Raw genomic sequence first — 17,271 nt, 5'->3', positions numbered from 1 at the left:
GCTTATTCCTCACAAGGGTCGCGGGGGCTGCTGGTGCCTATCTCAGCTGGCTCTGGGCAGTAGGCGGGGGACACCCTGGACTGGTTGCCAACCAATCGCAGGCTTACTGATTAGTATTTTCTAAATTTGAATGAAAAAAAATCGCAACAATCGACTTATAAATTCGTATCGGGATTAATCGGTATCGAATCGAAATCGGCAATTCACACCCCTAATGGTTATAGACAATTATATTACAGAAACCACATAATCAGAGATATGCCTACAGTAGTATTCTGGTCACTTCAATGCGTGACTTAAGAGATCACATAAAAATGAAAAAGAGAGCTGTTACCTTAAAGTGAACAGTGATGCTCCACGGCAAGATACAGTTGGAAGCGTGGAGATCAAACAGAACACCGATTGGATAGTGCCTGACATCAGGAACAACATAATGAATTTCTGTTTATTTTGGAGAAATAAATATCAATATTCACATGTACTCTGTGATTTGTATTTACTAGAACTATTGAGGCTGCGATTGACTCTAAATGTTGTGTGTGGCCACACTGACACCCTGTGGAAAATCTCTGTATTGACAGCATAGCATATTGCAAGTTAAGATGTCACTTGCTGCAATGGATGCATACAGCTAGACTTCAGTTTAGTTCCTCAACTTTTTCTTTGGCTTTTTTAGTGAAACATGAATCTATATGAAGTGGGTTGGGAGTGGTACCATTTGTATTTGTATTATTATTTTACAATCAGGCAAATTAATCAGTTACTTAATGACAAACATGAACAAAAAAAAACAAAAACTAACACATTTCAACCAGTCTTAATTGATGCAACAAATATTACAGGACTCTTCGTAATGTAAAAGCACAATTGGCTAGTATTAAAAAAAAATAAAATAAAAAATAAAAATAAAATAATAATAATAATAATAAGACACCCATTAACCCAATTTGCCAGTCCACATTATGTATTTGGTTCCCTCACCATTTGAGCGGCGTCCCTTCGTATTCAAACCACATTTCCCCCGCATCCTCGGCCCTCATCACTTTCAGGAAGTGCTTCTTCACCTTGTCGGTGACCAGGGTCAGGTAGCTCACCCTGGGCAACAACAGCTGTGGGAAAACAAGAGCCTCATTGTCATTGACTTATACACAGCACACTGGACATAACCGTATCTTGGAGTTGGGAGGGACGAAATAGAACTGACATGAAGTTGAGTAACAAGTGTATGACCTACATAATAAGGCTCTGCCTCTCTCTCCGTCACCTCGTCCTGGTTGAGAGTGAAACAGGCGGGTATCCGGCCAAACCAGACGTCTCTCAGCACGTCTTTGTCATCTGCCATGTTGTTGCTGTTGGTGCTGCTGTTCCCAGTGGCTCATAAAGACTGGACGCCTCTCAAGTCCGAGCTGCAAGTCCAGAAGCGCTCAGCTTCCTGTCCTACCAGAAAAGCACATTTGTCATTCTTTGAGCAGTTGCACCTCACCAGTCCAAAAGTCGTATTAGAGTGAGCTGGAGCTAGCTAGACTACGCTATACTCGATTGGCCGTACTTCAATTGCAATTGCACATTTAGACAAATACGTATTCACATCCAACCTGTGTACAATTTAGAGTCAACAATGAGGCTAACTTGCATGTTTTTAAAAGGTGGGAGGAAAAATCCACGGAGGATGGGGGGGGCATGCAAATTCCACAAAAGTTTGTGTAATTCTAACTTCAAAAACCAAGTACACGCAAACAATAAATTCTAAGTATTCAAAACACATTGATATAAACATCAAAAGAGAATAAGCAACTTGCTTTAAAAACCAGTCTTCGGTGAATGTATTATTTCTCTGTATACGTCAAACGATCCACAAAACGAGAAATGCGTGAAGCGAGAAACTGACATTAGCACAACTACTAGCTAGCATACCTAGTGGAAAAGCAACGCGGAAGTGTCTTCCAATAACGATTTAGCGTCACAGGCTTGGTTTTCTAGTGTTTGTCACGGGCATGTTGCGAGAGTGTGGAAATGGATAAAAGCCTACGTTGTCTGTGATGTTGTAAGGAAGAAGAGAGGTGTTTGAGCGATGTTGTCATTCCCAATCCCAGCTGACTGACAACAGCCGAAGAAGAGTAGTATAAAAACAGCGACCCCTGGAGCCTGGTGGTAAAATGATGAAGGTTTCACAATGTTTTATTTAATTAAAAAATATATATAATTTTTTTCAATTCTATAGAAAGGGGTCGTCACTTTTATAACGTAATAAACATGTTTATAATATTTAAAAGTGGATATAAAGGTTTAAAGGAAAATCGTCATCAAAATGCGTCGACGCACGGAATATACGTAGACGGGTGAGGGCTGTTTTGGGTCCTCCCGTTTTGTCGTCAAAAAAGCTACGAAAATGGACAAGAAAGCGGCGGTAGATAACGTGGAAATGCGCCTTCAGGCACTAGAGACTCGCATATATGGAGACAGAAGGAATAAAAGTTCAAAACCGTTAAAGGTTAGTTTTCAGGCTTACTTTTATTTATAGGTGTGGCCGAGCTAAGAAGCTAACTAGCTGCGAGTCTAGCGAAGCTAACGATAGCTGACCACTTTCCCAACTGTCCCTTATTTACATGAATCAGTGTACAGGGATAATTTTGTAATGTAGTGTTTGCATGTTTGCTATTTAGTTTTACCTTACTTAATGTCAACGTAGCAATGTTTTAGCATCAGTGTCAATGTGCGTTAGATTTAGCTGGCCACTGAATGGATTTCTGGCGTTTAAATCGAGTTTTATACACCGATATGTAATTAAATTAGTGTAAAAGTATAGATTGCATATGTAGGGGTGATTTTTTTTTTTTTTTTTTTTTTACTTTCGATGCAACTTGTCATACAAAAGCAAAATCGTCTCATCTGTAGCTTAAGGCAATCTTGCTGTCATATGATACAACCGCACAAGACCCTGCTACAGTAACTGCTTTTTGTGTGGTTTGGGCTTGTTTGTAGTTTATTAATATTCAGATTACCATTTACAAATTGATATCTTGAGTTTCTATTCATTCCATGTGAATCATTCTGCAGAATCAGATCACATGTTTTTGCTTTTACGACTACAAGTAACAATGATGTCATTAGTGTCCTCTGTTTTGCAGTGTGCAGAGTCCTTAGCAAGAATTCAGGCTGGCTTAACCAACACGGCCAACAAGAGGGAGCGAGTCAAGATCCTGCACAAAAAGAGTGAGTCAAACAGCCACATTAAAAACCAACTATGACAAATTTCTTCAACCTGCTCTATTCTATTAACTTATTTTTTGTATTTGTACAGTTGAGGACCTGATGAAGTACCTGGACCCCCAGTTCACCGACCACATTGCTGTGCCCGACACTATGAAGCTGGAATTCATCCTCGCTGGTGAGAAATGGAACAATACAGATGCAGAATTATGTTGATTTAGACATGGAGGATGTTTTTACTGACCATCATGTTATTGTGATTGTGCCTACAGAGGAGGACTTCCTGCTTTCCCACGCTGCTTTGCTGGAGCAGGCCAGCAACCTGCAGCCAATGCTGGAGAGTACTTACATCCGAGGTAACCCTTTTTGGTTGTCATGTAATTTTTTAGATTGTTAATAATACAGTGAGTGAACACCTGTTCATCAAGGGGGATATGTTCCAGAACCACACGCTAACTTAATAAAATATGTTGTTTAAAAGTGATAATTAGCACCTGTTGTTGTAATTGTACAAAAGGTGAATGTTTGTAGTATTAAAAATCGAAATATAGGAGGTAAGTACTATATTTATTTTTTTGGTGTTTGCTTCCAGATGTTCCCGAGCACACCACCAAGCTACAGCGTCTCTCCCAGCTTCACATCAAACAGCAGGTAAAAACATGCAGGCCACATCCTGCATGGCGTCGCTCATTACTTCGGTTTAATTTGTTCGGATTTCACCTTTTGGGACCTCACTATTGGCTCTATTTCAGGACCAGACGGATGCTCAGTCGCTGGAAGTCAAGAAGCTTTTTGAGGAATACAACAAAATGGTACTTATAAAAGCGTTATAGAAACATAGCAGAGTAACCCAAAATAAAAAATGTATATAGTCAAGTCAAATACGGAGACATCCCATCCCAAGTGTCTATAACAGTTGTGGCACTTATTTGAGTAAGTGCATAAAATTGTACATTTCTTTGAGCCGTGTCTATTTTTAATTTTTTTTTTTGTCAGATGTTCCTCCTGTCCAAGCAGTTCACCCAGTGGGATGAGAGCTTAAGGAAGCTGGAGGAGGCCAAGGGCATCCGGCCTGTGGAGTAACGCCCATTTGTAATGTTGAAGATGATGATGGGTTGTGGCACAAACTTTAATTTGTGTAGCTTTTTAACTGTGCAAATTACACAAACAGTCCAAATTGTTTTTGGAATTGAGTTGCTAGACTGAGAAAAAAAAAGAAAACAGAAGTCTCATGACTCGTCATCAGCCGTCTGGAGGATTTCACGAGACAGCTTTGAGTCGCCCTGTTCTTATTTATTTGTACACATGCTACTCTTGTCGTAAAATGTTAGATTTACTCGCAATCCAGCTCATCTCCTGCAAGTTGAGTCATAAGACTTTGAGCACCTGACCTGCACTAAATGTTTTTTTTCCCCTTTCTGTTAGTGTCCTGACAAGATAAGATGCCTCTCTGTTTGTTTCAAAATGTCACAAAATGACTCCGGTTAGTCAAATAAAATTGAGTGGCTATAAAATAACTACCCCTTTTCCCTTTATAAATGAGTTTTTTCAGTGTTTTAATTTGTATGCGACATACAGTACAATCAAATCTCTGACTCATTTTGAACACTACAGCGAGGTGGTATGTTACTTGTATTTTAATGTTTGGCCTTATGGTGGTACTTGGAGTGATAAGTTATTTTTTTTAAAGGTGTATGCCAATTTTAATTAGCTAAAATAAATCTATTAGACCATGCATACTTGCTGTTTGACACGGTTTTTCTTTTTTTAACATCTTGAGAAATTTTTTTTTAAATTATACACTTTTTTTTTTTTTTTTTTTTTAATCTACCCGTTTTCATGTGAAAGGCTTGAAGGAAATTAATCAGCGTTGTATCCAGATTTTATTATTATTATTTGTATGTTAAAATCGTTTATGTATTTTGTTTTGTTTTTTTGAATGAAAATTAACAAGCATTTAGCAACGTGACTCAAGTGAGACAATCGGTCTGCATGGCAGCTCCGGAAGCAGCTCCGCACTGCCGCCAGTGACGTCACGTGCAGCCCAGCTCGCGTCAGCCAAACGCGCAGGGTACGCACGAGGATTCCTCTCGGCGACGGCGGCACACCTCCGATCGTGCCGCCATGGACCGGACTGCCGTCGTCAAAGTGGGCGCCGCGGCCAGCGCGAGCGTGTGCGCCCTGTTCGGCGGCGTGGTTCTGGCTCAATACATTGTCGCCAAGAAGAAACGAGCAGGCAAAAAGACGAGAATCATCGAAATGGTGAGTTTTGAGGATTCATCACAGCTACATGGTTGAGCGACAAGCTAGCAGGAGGCAGACTCGAAAAAAATAGGAAGTAGCCGTTACTTACCTTCAAAATAAAAACCTGTGATATATTCACAGCAAACCTAGAATAACGATTCCATTTATCATACGACATCCGGGTATTTTAAAAACTGTAAACTGGCCACATTGATTACAAATAAATTCCAAGATACTAGCTTTTATAGAGTTGGCGCTTCATATTTTTTTTTTTTTTGAAGGTGTAGGGAGGCTGTTTAGTTTCCTCAACAACAGTGACTTTAGTGTTGTTCCACGCATGCGCGGGTGTCCCCCAACAACAGCAACAGCAGCTGTTTTAGAGGTCACCGTAGCTAGCTTTTTTTGTTCACACAACCACATAAAAACCTTTTTGGGTGCACAGTGAGCCCCCGGTTGTAGCTCTGACCCAGCGGTAGTTAATGCACCAGGTTATGCTAGCCCTAGCAGTAAACCTGCCAGGCAGGATTGATTGGAAGTGGCTTTTGGGGTCCTGTCCACACAGTAGCCACAACATTAGGTATACCATTGAAAGTTGTTTCTAATATAATGAACCTCTCTTGTACACATTCAAAACAGCTTTCAGTGTGTTTATCAAAGAGAGATGTTACAATGGAGTATGTCTTTGAGATCAGCTCAACGCAGAAAAACATGAACAATTTGGGGGCTGCTTTGCCATTGATGTCCTTCCCATCAACAATGGTAAATAATCCAGTGTAGTGCAGGTCTTTACATCTTTAGCTTGATAGCATCATTGCCCGAGTCATTTTGAGCCTACCATGAGAAAATCAATTAAAAAAAAAATAGCATTGTGCTTGTTTTGCATACTTCTCAGTCATCCTGGTCATGATAATCCTCAAAGGTTGACTCGAAGCAATTGGACTTTTCTAATTTGTTGAATTTGTTGTGTTTCTCCCCCACTTGTTTTAGGCAACTATGCTATTAGTAACATGTTAAGATAAGGGTACAGTATATGTACATAAATAAAATAAAATATCAGTTTTTTGTTACAGGTGACAAAGAGTTTTCCAGCATTTCTTTGGCGGGAAGGTAATATTTTTTTTTTAAGAGATAAAAATTCTATTACTACTGTGAAGAAAATTTTGCAAAAAAAATAATTGTAATATTACAACTTAATTTGAAATCTAACAAGTAAAGCAGTAATCGTTTTTCAACAAAAAGTGTATTTTTGAGAAAGAATATCGCAGTATTACAAGATTTAATTGGATTTTTTTCAACAAACAAAATCTCATTGAGATTGAAGTCAAAATCTGACAAAGAAAAAACATTTCAAAATCCTATAATTACATAATATCACATAGTATTTCTGAAAAACTTTTACTTTCATATTAACAATTACATTGTTAAGTGACCCCCCCACCCGGGCTGCAAGTTGGTCACCCTTCCATTATATTGTCTTGGTGTACTTAGTATATAAGGGTGACCTTATCAGGGCTAACATGACCATATTTGAGACCACACTTGATGTTCATGTATGAATGTTAAAATTGATCCTTAGTAGCGTGTAGAGAAAGAACTTTTACATAACTACATGTAGCTGCGGGCCTGCTTCTATATTCACATATGATTCATGTAAGAGGCATTCGGCCCCGCCCTGACGTGTAAAAGTCAAAAGTTTGCAGCGCATTCCAATCGTCGACGAGTCACCCGCGTCCCTCTGGTCGGCCTCAGTACTCGCGTGCTTGGGAACAAAAGCAGCAAAAGAGACTCATGAAAGACAAACAACACAAAGTGAGGACTCAAATGTGGTTTGCAGCACGCTTGGGCCTCACAATATCAAAACAAAAACAATAACAGTGAGCGCCAAAAAACATCTTTGTGTGTGTGCCAGCAACTCATTTTTTGCACCAGCGATCAACGAGATGGGACAGAATATTCTGAGATAAATGTCATAATTAGGAAGACAAAATTCTTATGTGGAACTTGCTTTAATAAATAGCTTGAAATATACTTTATAGAAACCAAAATAATTAAAATAAAACATAGAAAGATGTATACACGTTTGCGTTTTTGCTGGCGACGGGCCAAAACTTGCACCACCAAAATTGTGATTTTTCAGGAGACCCCAAAAACGACTTTTTTTTTTTTTCCAACCATTAACATTGCTTCATCAAAGAGAACAAGCCATTTTCACCACTTTAGATTGGCTAATAATTCGGAAAAATTACACCCACACGAGTAGACTGACCAAAAGTATAGATTTTTGAAAAAATAGGAAATTTGCCAAATTGTGACTTAGGATGTCTCGGCCCGACGTCAGAGATGTTTGATAGATGGGCTTGGTGATCATTTTTGTTAAATTTTCACTAGCAGTAATTAACTCTTTGACCGCCAAAAATGTTTAATAACAATTAGTAAAATCACAGTGTCTGCCGCCATAAACATTAAATGACGTCAACTACATTATTATTATTTTTATATATATCAATGGGCAGCGCAACGTCTTAAGTTCAGCGCCGCCTGGTCAATGGGTTGTGGAATCAAAAACAGCCACTAACTATGGCCAGCAGATGGTAGCATTGTATCTTTTTTCAATGGGTTACAATGAAACATGACAGATGAATTCTGATGAAATAGAACGTTTTCAAGGATGTCGCGAATGATCAAAGCCTTTGTCACATCAACCCTAATTCACAGAGCGTCATTAAACAAAAAATATTAACATCAAAGTCACTGTTGTAGAGAATATGTATCTTTTGAATTAAAATGCTCGAAATCGCCTGGCAATGTGGGGGTTGTTTTTTGATGTGTGGCAGTGAAAGAGTTACTCTTGGCACCAGCAGCAGGCACTATGTTTCCATCAGGATGTTTTTCAAGTGGAATATTATAGCTCTGAGCACACCCTTAAACCCCTCCCCCCTTCCCCTATCAGTAGTAACAGACTCTGGTCATCGAGGCAACCCAAGCGACTTCCCGTCCGTGCAACGTTCAAGACCTTTGCACTGTCCCGACATATCACAGTCTGCATGCATTTTCTCCCCATTAAGCACTTCAGACTAAGTTCCAAGAAGCGTTTTCCACGAAATTGTGAGGAAATAAGTATTTCAAATGTTTTTATTGGCTTTTTTAATATAAACACACACACAACCACAGTAAAAAAAAAAAACAACAATAAAAAAAAAATCCAACATCACAGTGAGCACGTTAATCAGACAGCTTCTTCCGTGTTTCTAGACGAAAAGTCTGACTGAAAGTAGTTCAGAAAAGGTTGCCAAACCCTATCGAACTTTTGAGTTGATCCCCTAATCGAATATCTCAGTTTTTCGAGCTTTAGATGTGTCATCGCATCACCAACCATGCGATCATGTGTGGGGGGCTTAGCAGATTTACAGTTAAGTAAAATTAGTCGTCTGGCCAATAGAGACAAAAAGGCAATAGCATCAAATTGTTTACTGGATATTGTCACTCGATAAGGGACCACCCCAAATATTGCAATTTCAGGAGTAGGGCTAATATCATTATTACACATGTATGAAAATGTTTCAAAAATCAAAAATTGTGAGGAAATAAGCGGTGAAGAAAATGGGTGGATAGATGGATACTTTAATATTTTTTGTTGCTTTGCAGCATGGCCCTGATCCTCCTTGGTTACCTGCATGTTATGTGACTTCCTATCATATTTCCAAATTCCTTTGAGCACCACTGAAGTGACAACAACACAGCTTCACAAATTCCCTTTTGTGTGTGTATGCGTCTGTGTGTGTGTGTTTTTTTTTGTGTTTTTTTTTCTAAAGCTATGTCAGTAACTCTTGACCTTAGCGCTATTGTCTTCGCTGGCGTTTGTGGGTCAGACGTGCTCATAACGGGAGCGCATGAACGGGCGCTCACGTGCGCAATAATGTTTATGTTCATGTTGAACTTGAAGCCTCCTGTACCTTCCACATGCAGATAAGCGAGGATTAAAACACGTGTGATATTTAAAGATGATTTTGATGTACATGAGTACACGTGTTTATTGTAAAGCAAAAAAATCTGGCTGATGCAATATGGTTTATGTTTTGGTGTAAGTCGAGAGCTTTGACCTACTTAGAGTAGACGGGTTCAACATATGTGAAGCATTCCTCTCGGGTTGCACTCGCATCCTTGTCATACAAGCGAGGTCGCCCCACACGTTCTCAATTGAACTCGGCACAGACACTTTGGCATGGTGTTTTGTTGTTTACGTGTGTTAATCATACCAAGCAGTCGTCTTGTTTGTGTATGTTAGCACCATTAGAATCAACAGTGTTCTCTGTGCATTAAGACTCAGTAATTGGGATTTGCATGAAAAGTAAAACTCCAGAAAGTCTATATACAGTACTTAAAAAAAAAAAAAAATAGGTGTAATCTTCCCACATACTTTAAACACATTTAAACATTAAAATCCAATTCAATGGCCTTTATTTTTTTATAGCACATTTTATAAACAACCATTTCCAAAGTGCTGCACATTGAGATCTACACACTATACACATAAAATCTAGTAAAAAACAAAAAAAAAAATTATAAAAATGAAAAAACAGTCAATAAAATATTAAAATACAATGAGTAAAATAAAAAATAAATACATTAAATTATTACTACTACTACTACTACCACTACTACTACTAATAATAATAATACATTTAAAAACAAATACAAATTATAAACACAAAAAGATCCAGAGGACCTCAAAACACACTAAAACCTTTTATAATGCCCCTTTTAAACACATTAGAAAAATACTGTATGTAATGTAGTGTCTGTGTACATGCATGTGCCTTTAAGAGGCGGAGCCGAGTGGGATAGTCTGCTCGTGAGTCTCTGGGTTTGAGCTGTGGCTGACAGCAGCTTCTACGCAAGTCTGCTTACTGTGTTTTAGTTTTCTCACGGTATTCACTAAATGGATGAAAAGCTCCATTGTGACTGCGGCTCTCCTTTCCAACGTAGGAGGGTATTACAGTATGTAACTATGCTGTAAAATCCATTAAAAAAATTAGTTAACTCTTTGACCGCCAAAAACGTTTAATCACGATTAATAAAATCACGATGTATGCCGCCGTAAACGTTAAATGACGTCAAATGTTTTTTTGTTTGTTTGTTTTTTAAATCAATGGGCAGTGCAACATCTAAGTGCAGCGCTGCCTGGTCAATGGGTTGTGGAATCAAAAACACTCACTAACTATGGCCACCAGATGGCAGCATTCTATCTCTTCAATGGGCTCCCGGTGTATCAAATTACAATGCAACATGGCTAAATCTGATGAAATAGAACTTTTTCAAGGTTGACATGACCTTTTGATAACGTGTGGCAGTAAAAGAGTTCAAAACCACAACAACAACAAAAACTGCATGTTTAAGGGATAATAACGCAAGGTGTGTTAGACAATATCAAGTGCAGAGGGAACTCGCACATAATTAACTGCTTTTAATTGCATGTTTGAGAACCTGCTCAACCTGACCTGTCTGTTTGTGTAGACTAGTTTTATGTAAATACATGACATGCCCGCCTCCATGCATGTGTTTACAGTTTCTTAAAAGTGTAGTTTCTTGTATGTGTGTGCAGTGTATATAAATGTGTCTAAATAACAATAATGTATGTTTTTTTTTTTTTTTTTTGTGCAATTGTGCATATGTACTGTATGTATGTTGTATGCATGCTAGTTCTCACTTAATGTGCAAGATCAGTTTCTTGTTCTTGTCAAGTCAATGCATCAGCACAATGTGTGTAATGAGGACCAACGCAATGAACCTTAACCCCGGGTGACCTTTCGTGCCTGTGCAAGTTATTGCGTGTGTGTGTTTAAAATGTGTGTGTTCAGCAGATGCTCTTTGAGTGTAAAGTCAAAGGTAACTTGACAACAAGGGGCAGATTACAAACTTTTTTTCCTTCTCCACCGGCCTCATTTCTCTTCTATTTTTACTCCCCTGCATGTGTTTGCTGCGCCCGTATGTGTTGACATAATCTGCTGTTAAGTGTGTGCGTGAGGGAGGGGTCTCATGCTCAGCCCACCCCGCCCTCTACGACTATATAAAGGCTCTTTAGCCACACATTCTTTTCTTCACTCTTGTTTTTCACAGACTGCACAGCCCTGGTAAGTAAGTGTGTTTATTTATGCTTGAGTCTTTTCTTGCTCCTGCTTACAGGGGCCTTATTTTGCTTTTACTGCAACTTAATCACCTTTTTTGAGAGCTTTAACATACTTTAAAAACTGACACTTTTAGCACATGACAATAACAACAAGGAGAACGATTTTCATGCACTAGTTTTGCCAGTTGATGTGAAAAGCGGTCCACACATTTTGGCGTGACAAATGCAAGGAAAAGGTCTGAAATTGAACAGGAAGTCGTCCGTTTTTGTTTGAAACTGACACTACACTGACCAGGTAAAAACACGACGTATTGTAGCTCTTGGGTGTATCTATGCATCGTTAATCACAACATTTTAGGGAAAAAAAACATAAAAAACACCATCTTGCTTGATACATTCAAGTTGGTATTATGTCTACCAACTTACCTCTTCATCATGCTCCTCCTCTTCCTCGTTTGTCACAACATATATGTAGTCGAGGTGTGTTCAGGCATGAGCAAGCTACTTTAAATGTTCATGTCATGTCATCTCCAGTAACGTCGCCTTCTGTCCTGCTTTCAGATGCCTCAGTTCGAGAAGAAGACGGTGCACATGCGGGACCCCGAGAGGGTGGAGCAGATCATCTGCGGCCTCATCAAGGGCGGAGCCTCCAAACTTCAGGTGGGGCCAACTATGACATCTCCTGGTGATGATGTGCAAGTGCAGCATGAGATAAATACTTCTTTTTTTTTTTTTGCTCTTACATGCAAGCACAGACTCGCGATACCAGCGCTGTATGGTGACAACAAGCAGAACTTTGACAATTCTATATAAAAAAAAAAAAGAGGCCTCTCTCAGCTGTCAAACTTAATAAAACTAGAATTACTCAAGTATTTAAAACACATAGCTTAGCTTTTAGTCTATCTAATCTATGTTTGTACCCTGCTTTAGGTATTCACTTGTTTCTTTGTCCCCCCCCCAGATCATCACTGACTTTGACATGACGCTAAGCAAGTTTGCCATTAATGGCAAACGCTGTCCGACGTGCCACAGTGAGTCTACGTTGCAATAAAACTCACAAATCACAACTTTAGCATGTTGCTTTAACACGTGTGGGCGTGCTTGTGCACATTGTTGCTTCCAGACATCATTGACAACTGCAGCCTGGTGACCGAGGAGTGTCGCCAGAAGCTACTGCAGCTCAAGAACAAGTACTACCCCATCGAGATCGACCCACACCTCACCATGGAGGAGAAGTACCCCTTCATGGTGGAATGGTGAGCTTTCACACAATTCCTATTTAGCTGATATATCGGATATTTTTATTTCTCTCGCCATGTGCTTCTGTGACTATGGTCACTGCTATGTGAAAGAGACTTCATGTCCATTTACGATGATACGACACAAGAAACAATCCTCGTGCACATGCCCATAAAGTATCTAATTAACCACACAAGCATCAAAGTAAACAATAATTCATACACATTGAAGATATTACCTTACTGTGTTGTTGGCTATGGCCAACTTAATTCAAATTAGGGGAACCTTTTTCCTTAATGTTTGGAACACCCCTTAAGTAGCACATTGCTGTATTTAATGTCTATTGCCTACATCTATAATGTAGCGTATGTTATGTATGTATTTAACTCATTCACTCCCAGCCATTTTCACTGAAGCAACCCCATTCACTCCCGGCTGTTTTACTGGATTTTGACTGATTTTTCAAGGCCCACAGAGTATTCTGTTCTATTGCTGTACAAACTTGGAACCTACCAAAAGAAAGATTAAGTCTCTTCTTTCATCAGTAATAAATAAATAAATATATATATATTTCTATCTGTATCAGTTTTGCAGCAATTAGCATTAGAATATAGCTAAGTTTCATCATTATTCACAAAGCTGTTCAAAATTGCGAGGTTGCAACATGGCCCTGGATGCTCTCTTATACTCTGCTGCCACCTGCTGGCCGTTTTTGTAAAAAGTACCATTGCTTCTACCGTTCTCTTAGTTCAGAGGCTGCATTAAAGCCTTCTGTATGTTCTCGCATTTAAAAAAACAAAAAAAAACTACATCTTTGGGTCACTGGTACTATTTAAAATAGAACGTACTTATATGTTTTGGGACCAAATGAGTTAATTTCTGCACACTGCTAATTTACTACACTTAAACCAGATTTAATGTTCTATATGCCTCTAATGCAGCATACTTTATTCATATTTAATGTCTATATACCTCTAATATACTCTATCATCATGTTTACCTTGAATTTAATGTCTATTTGCCACCTATAATGCAGCACATTTCCATAATTATATTCTCATTGTGTATAAAGTAGATCAAACATACACTATTACCTCATTTAAGTGTATAGACACCTCTAAAAGAGCATATTTACATCATGTTTAATGTTCTATAAATGGCAATGTAGCCACTTTACATTGTATTTGATGTTCTGTATATGTGTATTCAGGTATTTCAAATCCCACACGCTTTTGGTGGAGCAGAGGATAGGGAAGGACAAATTGCCCCAAGTGGTGCGAGAGTCTGACGCCGCACTCAGGTACCAACCGAAACCCACACCGAAAAACTAAAGCGAATTAAAAAGAAAATTGTTTTGATGCTTTTGCCAGGGAAGGCTTCGAGCAGTTCTTCGACCGCCTGCACCAGCACGACGTGCCCGTCTTCATCTTCTCTGCAGGCCTGGGCGACGTCCTGGAGGAGATTATCCGCCAGGCGGGCGTCTACCATCCCAACATCAAGGTGGTGTCCAACTTCATGGATTTTGACGACAACGTGAGTTTGTGAAAATGACAGAAAATACCCTTTACACTTATACAATATCATTTCTGCACAACAATTCAAAGATACTTTATTTACACTGCTGTCAAAGTTAAAGTGTTCACTAATTAATTAATCACAAAAAAATATTGCATTAATCATGTATTAACACAGATTAATCAGGTTTTGTTTGAGCAATAAACATAACTACATGCATTTAATAAATGTCTGTGTATGACATACAGAATATTTGTTCGTGTCAAAATAGTGTGAGGTCATTTTCCCCCCCCCCATTTTAAATTATGCAAGTAATTAACTGATTTAAAAAAGAGGAGGATGAGTTTGTGCAGTGGATCAAAATTTTTTGAAGACGTCCTCATAACATTAAATGTGGAAAGAATTAACAGGTCCTCTTCAAATTTGGCAGGCAAAAAAATGATGATCAAAAATTATTTTTAATTCAGCGGTTGATCATGATTAATGAAAATTGTAAGATGTGATTAATCTGGTTAAAATATTTTCTGATTGAATCGTTTGACAGCTGGAATTATTTAGTACGTTTATCACACTATTTACTAGGGATGTAACGATAAGGGCAATATCGTGATATCCTGATGTTAAAACTGCCACAATATCGTCGTCGTCATGTAACGATATTTAAAAGGAACACATCTGTTAAAAAAAAAAAAAAAAAAGTCGGGTTGATTTCCATTTGTGCAGTTCTAACGCCGTCTGGTGGCTAGTTTTTTAGTGCAATTTAATTTTCATTAGGGATGTTTTGGCCCTTCTGTGTTTAAAAACTATGCTAATTGTCAGATGAAGGGGAACGTAATATGCCTGTGAACCGAGTCAATATGTGGAGGAACTCAATGTGTGCGTGCATTAACAAGTAAGCACCTCAATATTGTTATTAAAGATTGTAGGCATTGATGTTATGTACAGAAGCACAATATTGTGCTTTTTTTTTTTTTTTTTTTGGTGCAAGTTCTTTTTTGTGTTTTGTTTTTTTTGTTTTTTACAATATTTAATTATTGCCAACCTACCCTCAATATCGTGATAATTATCGTAACGTAAGCTTCATATCGTGATGATATTGTATCATGATGTTTGGATATCATTACATCCCTATTTACAGTTGAAGCCCCGTTTAGTGTGGGAGATGTATTGCAGACCCACTTGCAAAAGGTGAAAACGCACGGTATTGAATGAAAACTTTTTTTTCCCCCCGTCAATGGGGCACTCATGGTAACAACACAAAGGCATACAACTTTATTTGGATTTTGTCTGTATACTGTAAAAGCCCATAAAATTGATTGCTTTAAAATCCATGATATAGCAGCAACCTCAACAATGAACCACGAAATAGCACGGGAGCACTGTATTGGGCTCAAAGATGAAAAAAAAAATAAAAAAAGATGTTTTTTCAGACACTTTTGCATGTGGTTGTGGTTGCAGGGCGTCCTGCGGGGCTTCAAAGGCGAGCTGATCCACGTGTACAACAAGCACAACGGCGCCCTGCGCAACACCGACTACTTCAAGCAGCTGAAGGAGAACTGCAACATCATCCTGATGGGAGACTCGCTGGGCGACCTCAGTATGGCTGACGGCGTGCCCAACGTGGAGAACATCCTCAAGATCGGCTTCCTCAACGACAAGGTACGTCACCAGTGTAGAAACCGCTTCTGTGTTAGCCGATATTCTTCCGATTATTGATAACGTGTAACCTCGTGCCCCACGGCAGGTGGAGGAGCGTCTGGACAAATATTTGGACTCTTATGATATTGTCCTGGTGAAGGACGAGACCCTGGAAGTGCCCAATGCCATCCTCCAGAAGGTCCTATAACTTCCTCCTCGGACCGCCACCCCTTTTACGCCTTTGTATATTTCTGTTTGGAAACCTTTAATTGTACATCACTCTTCAACTTGTTTTTGTTCTTGTGTCACACGCTCACTCCATCTTGTGGACACCAGCATCACACTGCAGGACAGTGAACCACCACAAGTTCGCGGTTCAGCATTCGCAAATTCACCAATTAGCGCAATTAGCATAGTTGTTAGCGTAATGATGCTACTTTGCACACACGAAGCAGCAACACATGCAAACAACATTCAACACTGACAGGTGTGTATTTGTTCTGCATTGTCTGTGATATAATAGCAGAGGTGTGAGTGATGAATTGCGAGTAGTGGGGGTGAAGGGTGGGGACATTGTATACAAGGTTTCTTTTTTTCCAGTATGGTTGTCTTTATGTACCACAGAACACGTACGTACAACGGACCAGGAAGAGGACCTTGGAGAAATGCAAATGGATGCAGTCGTCCCTGATTCCCTTTTTTTTTTTTTTTTTTATTTTTTTTTTTTTATTTGCGATTTGTGGAAATGCACTTTAAAATAGGTGTGGATATCCATAGGAATTAATTAGTGGATGGATGCATGTTTTAGTCAGTGGACATTTATGATGTTTACTTTTCAATCTGCCTTTTAAAGCCCACTCTGCTTAGAAAAGAAGCACTTTATTCTACATCATTTAGTTTGCTTGAAACGGCAGAAATCTATGCTATGCTTAAAAACAATAACAAGAAACACACCAAAGGTTAACGTAAGAGCGTTTTCATCATAAAAGGAGCACGCCGTAACTGTCAGTGGCTTTTCCCGCTTTTTTTTTTTTTTCTTTAAATGTGTTTTGTATGTGCTGCTATCACCTGCATGTTGCCTTTTCTCAACAAAGAAACAAGGAAAAAATATCTATTTACATATATGTATATTATTGAAACAGGGGAAAACGTCATATTGTATCTGTGGACCTTGTGTGGAAATGGTTCCAAACGTAGATTCATGTGTTGTATTTTTATAAGCAGATTGTTTGTTTTTTCCTGTGATAGTGTGAACTGGAAATGAAATACATTGTATTTAATGACATGTTTCATGAATG

The 17,271-nt window shown here is 38.8% G+C and overlaps 3 protein-coding genes across 8 annotated transcripts in view; 2 read left to right on the top strand and 1 right to left on the bottom strand.

The window, feature by feature from the left end:
* The window catches only part of atg5 (ATG5 autophagy related 5 homolog (S. cerevisiae)), a 26,839-nt gene extending 24,653 nt beyond the window's left edge, over window positions 1–2,186 (bottom strand). Inside the window, exons 1-4 of one of the 5 annotated variants that reach the window (XM_077527024.1) lie at window positions 2,030–2,186; window positions 1,235–1,437; window positions 982–1,109; window positions 335–413 (exon numbers count right to left, since the gene is read on the bottom strand). In XM_077527024.1, coding sequence (XP_077383150.1) covers window positions 335–413; window positions 982–1,109; window positions 1,235–1,342 — 315 coding nt within the window. In that variant the 5' untranslated portion in view covers window positions 1,343–1,437; window positions 2,030–2,186. Of the gene's footprint in view, window positions 1–334; window positions 414–981; window positions 1,110–1,234; window positions 1,438–1,799 lie in introns of all 5 variants that reach the window. The other 4 variants (XM_077527025.1, XM_077527026.1, XM_077527028.1 and 1 more) reach the window with 4 other exon arrangements.
* A 127-nt stretch (window positions 2,187–2,313) lies between these two features.
* Window positions 2,314–4,725, top strand: dctn3 (dynactin 3 (p22)). The gene is made up of 7 exons (XM_077527029.1): window positions 2,314–2,491; window positions 3,129–3,213; window positions 3,302–3,388; window positions 3,483–3,566; window positions 3,803–3,861; window positions 3,963–4,022; window positions 4,207–4,725. The coding sequence occupies exons 1-7, from the start codon at window positions 2,390–2,392 to the stop codon at window positions 4,291–4,293; spliced, it is 564 nt and encodes a 187-aa protein (XP_077383155.1). The 5' UTR covers window positions 2,314–2,389; the 3' UTR covers window positions 4,294–4,725.
* Window positions 4,726–5,214: 489 nt separating this feature from the next.
* nt5c3a (5'-nucleotidase, cytosolic IIIA) lies at window positions 5,215–17,258 on the top strand. Of its 2 annotated transcripts, none has more exons than XM_077527761.1 (8): window positions 5,215–5,472; window positions 12,143–12,241; window positions 12,543–12,612; window positions 12,705–12,837; window positions 14,031–14,120; window positions 14,191–14,353; window positions 15,794–15,994; window positions 16,080–17,258. In XM_077527761.1, the coding sequence occupies exons 1-8, from the start codon at window positions 5,335–5,337 to the stop codon at window positions 16,179–16,181; spliced, it is 996 nt and encodes a 331-aa protein (XP_077383887.1). In that variant the 5' UTR covers window positions 5,215–5,334; the 3' UTR covers window positions 16,182–17,258. The 2 variants fall into 2 exon arrangements, with proteins under 2 accessions (XP_077383887.1, XP_077383888.1); XM_077527762.1 differs by lacking the exon at window positions 5,215–5,472 and adding an exon at window positions 11,090–11,585.
* Window positions 17,259–17,271: the final 13 nt, after the last annotated feature.

Source organism: Festucalex cinctus, chromosome 7 (genome assembly GCF_051991245.1).
Source record: "Festucalex cinctus isolate MCC-2025b chromosome 7, RoL_Fcin_1.0, whole genome shotgun sequence".
In the NCBI taxonomy this organism is placed as follows: domain Eukaryota; kingdom Metazoa; phylum Chordata; class Actinopteri; order Syngnathiformes; family Syngnathidae; genus Festucalex; species Festucalex cinctus.
The sequence above is the reverse complement of the archived record's forward strand: the minus strand, read 5'-3'. Positions and strand labels throughout refer to the sequence as shown.

What these genes read in the sequence shown, in the direction of transcription:
- dctn3 (XM_077527029.1), top strand. Translation starts at nt 2,390, where the DNA reads ATGGACAAGAAAGCGGCGGTAGATAACGTGGAAATGCGCCTTCAGGCA. An exon ending in CAAGATCCTGCACAAAAAGA is followed by an intron (nt 3,214 to 3,301) that starts GTGAGTCAAACA and finishes GTATTTGTACAG; the next exon opens with TTGAGGACCTGATGAAGTAC. An exon ending in GCTGGAATTCATCCTCGCTG is followed by an intron (nt 3,389 to 3,482) that starts GTGAGAAATGGA and finishes TTGTGCCTACAG; the next exon opens with AGGAGGACTTCCTGCTTTCC.
- nt5c3a (XM_077527761.1), top strand. Translation starts at nt 5,335, where the DNA reads ATGGACCGGACTGCCGTCGTCAAAGTGGGCGCCGCGGCCAGCGCGAGC. An exon ending in AGACGAGAATCATCGAAATG is followed by an intron (nt 5,473 to 12,142) that starts GTGAGTTTTGAG and finishes TCCTGCTTTCAG; the next exon opens with ATGCCTCAGTTCGAGAAGAA. An exon ending in ACGCTGTCCGACGTGCCACA is followed by an intron (nt 12,613 to 12,704) that starts GTGAGTCTACGT and finishes TGTTGCTTCCAG; the next exon opens with ACATCATTGACAACTGCAGC.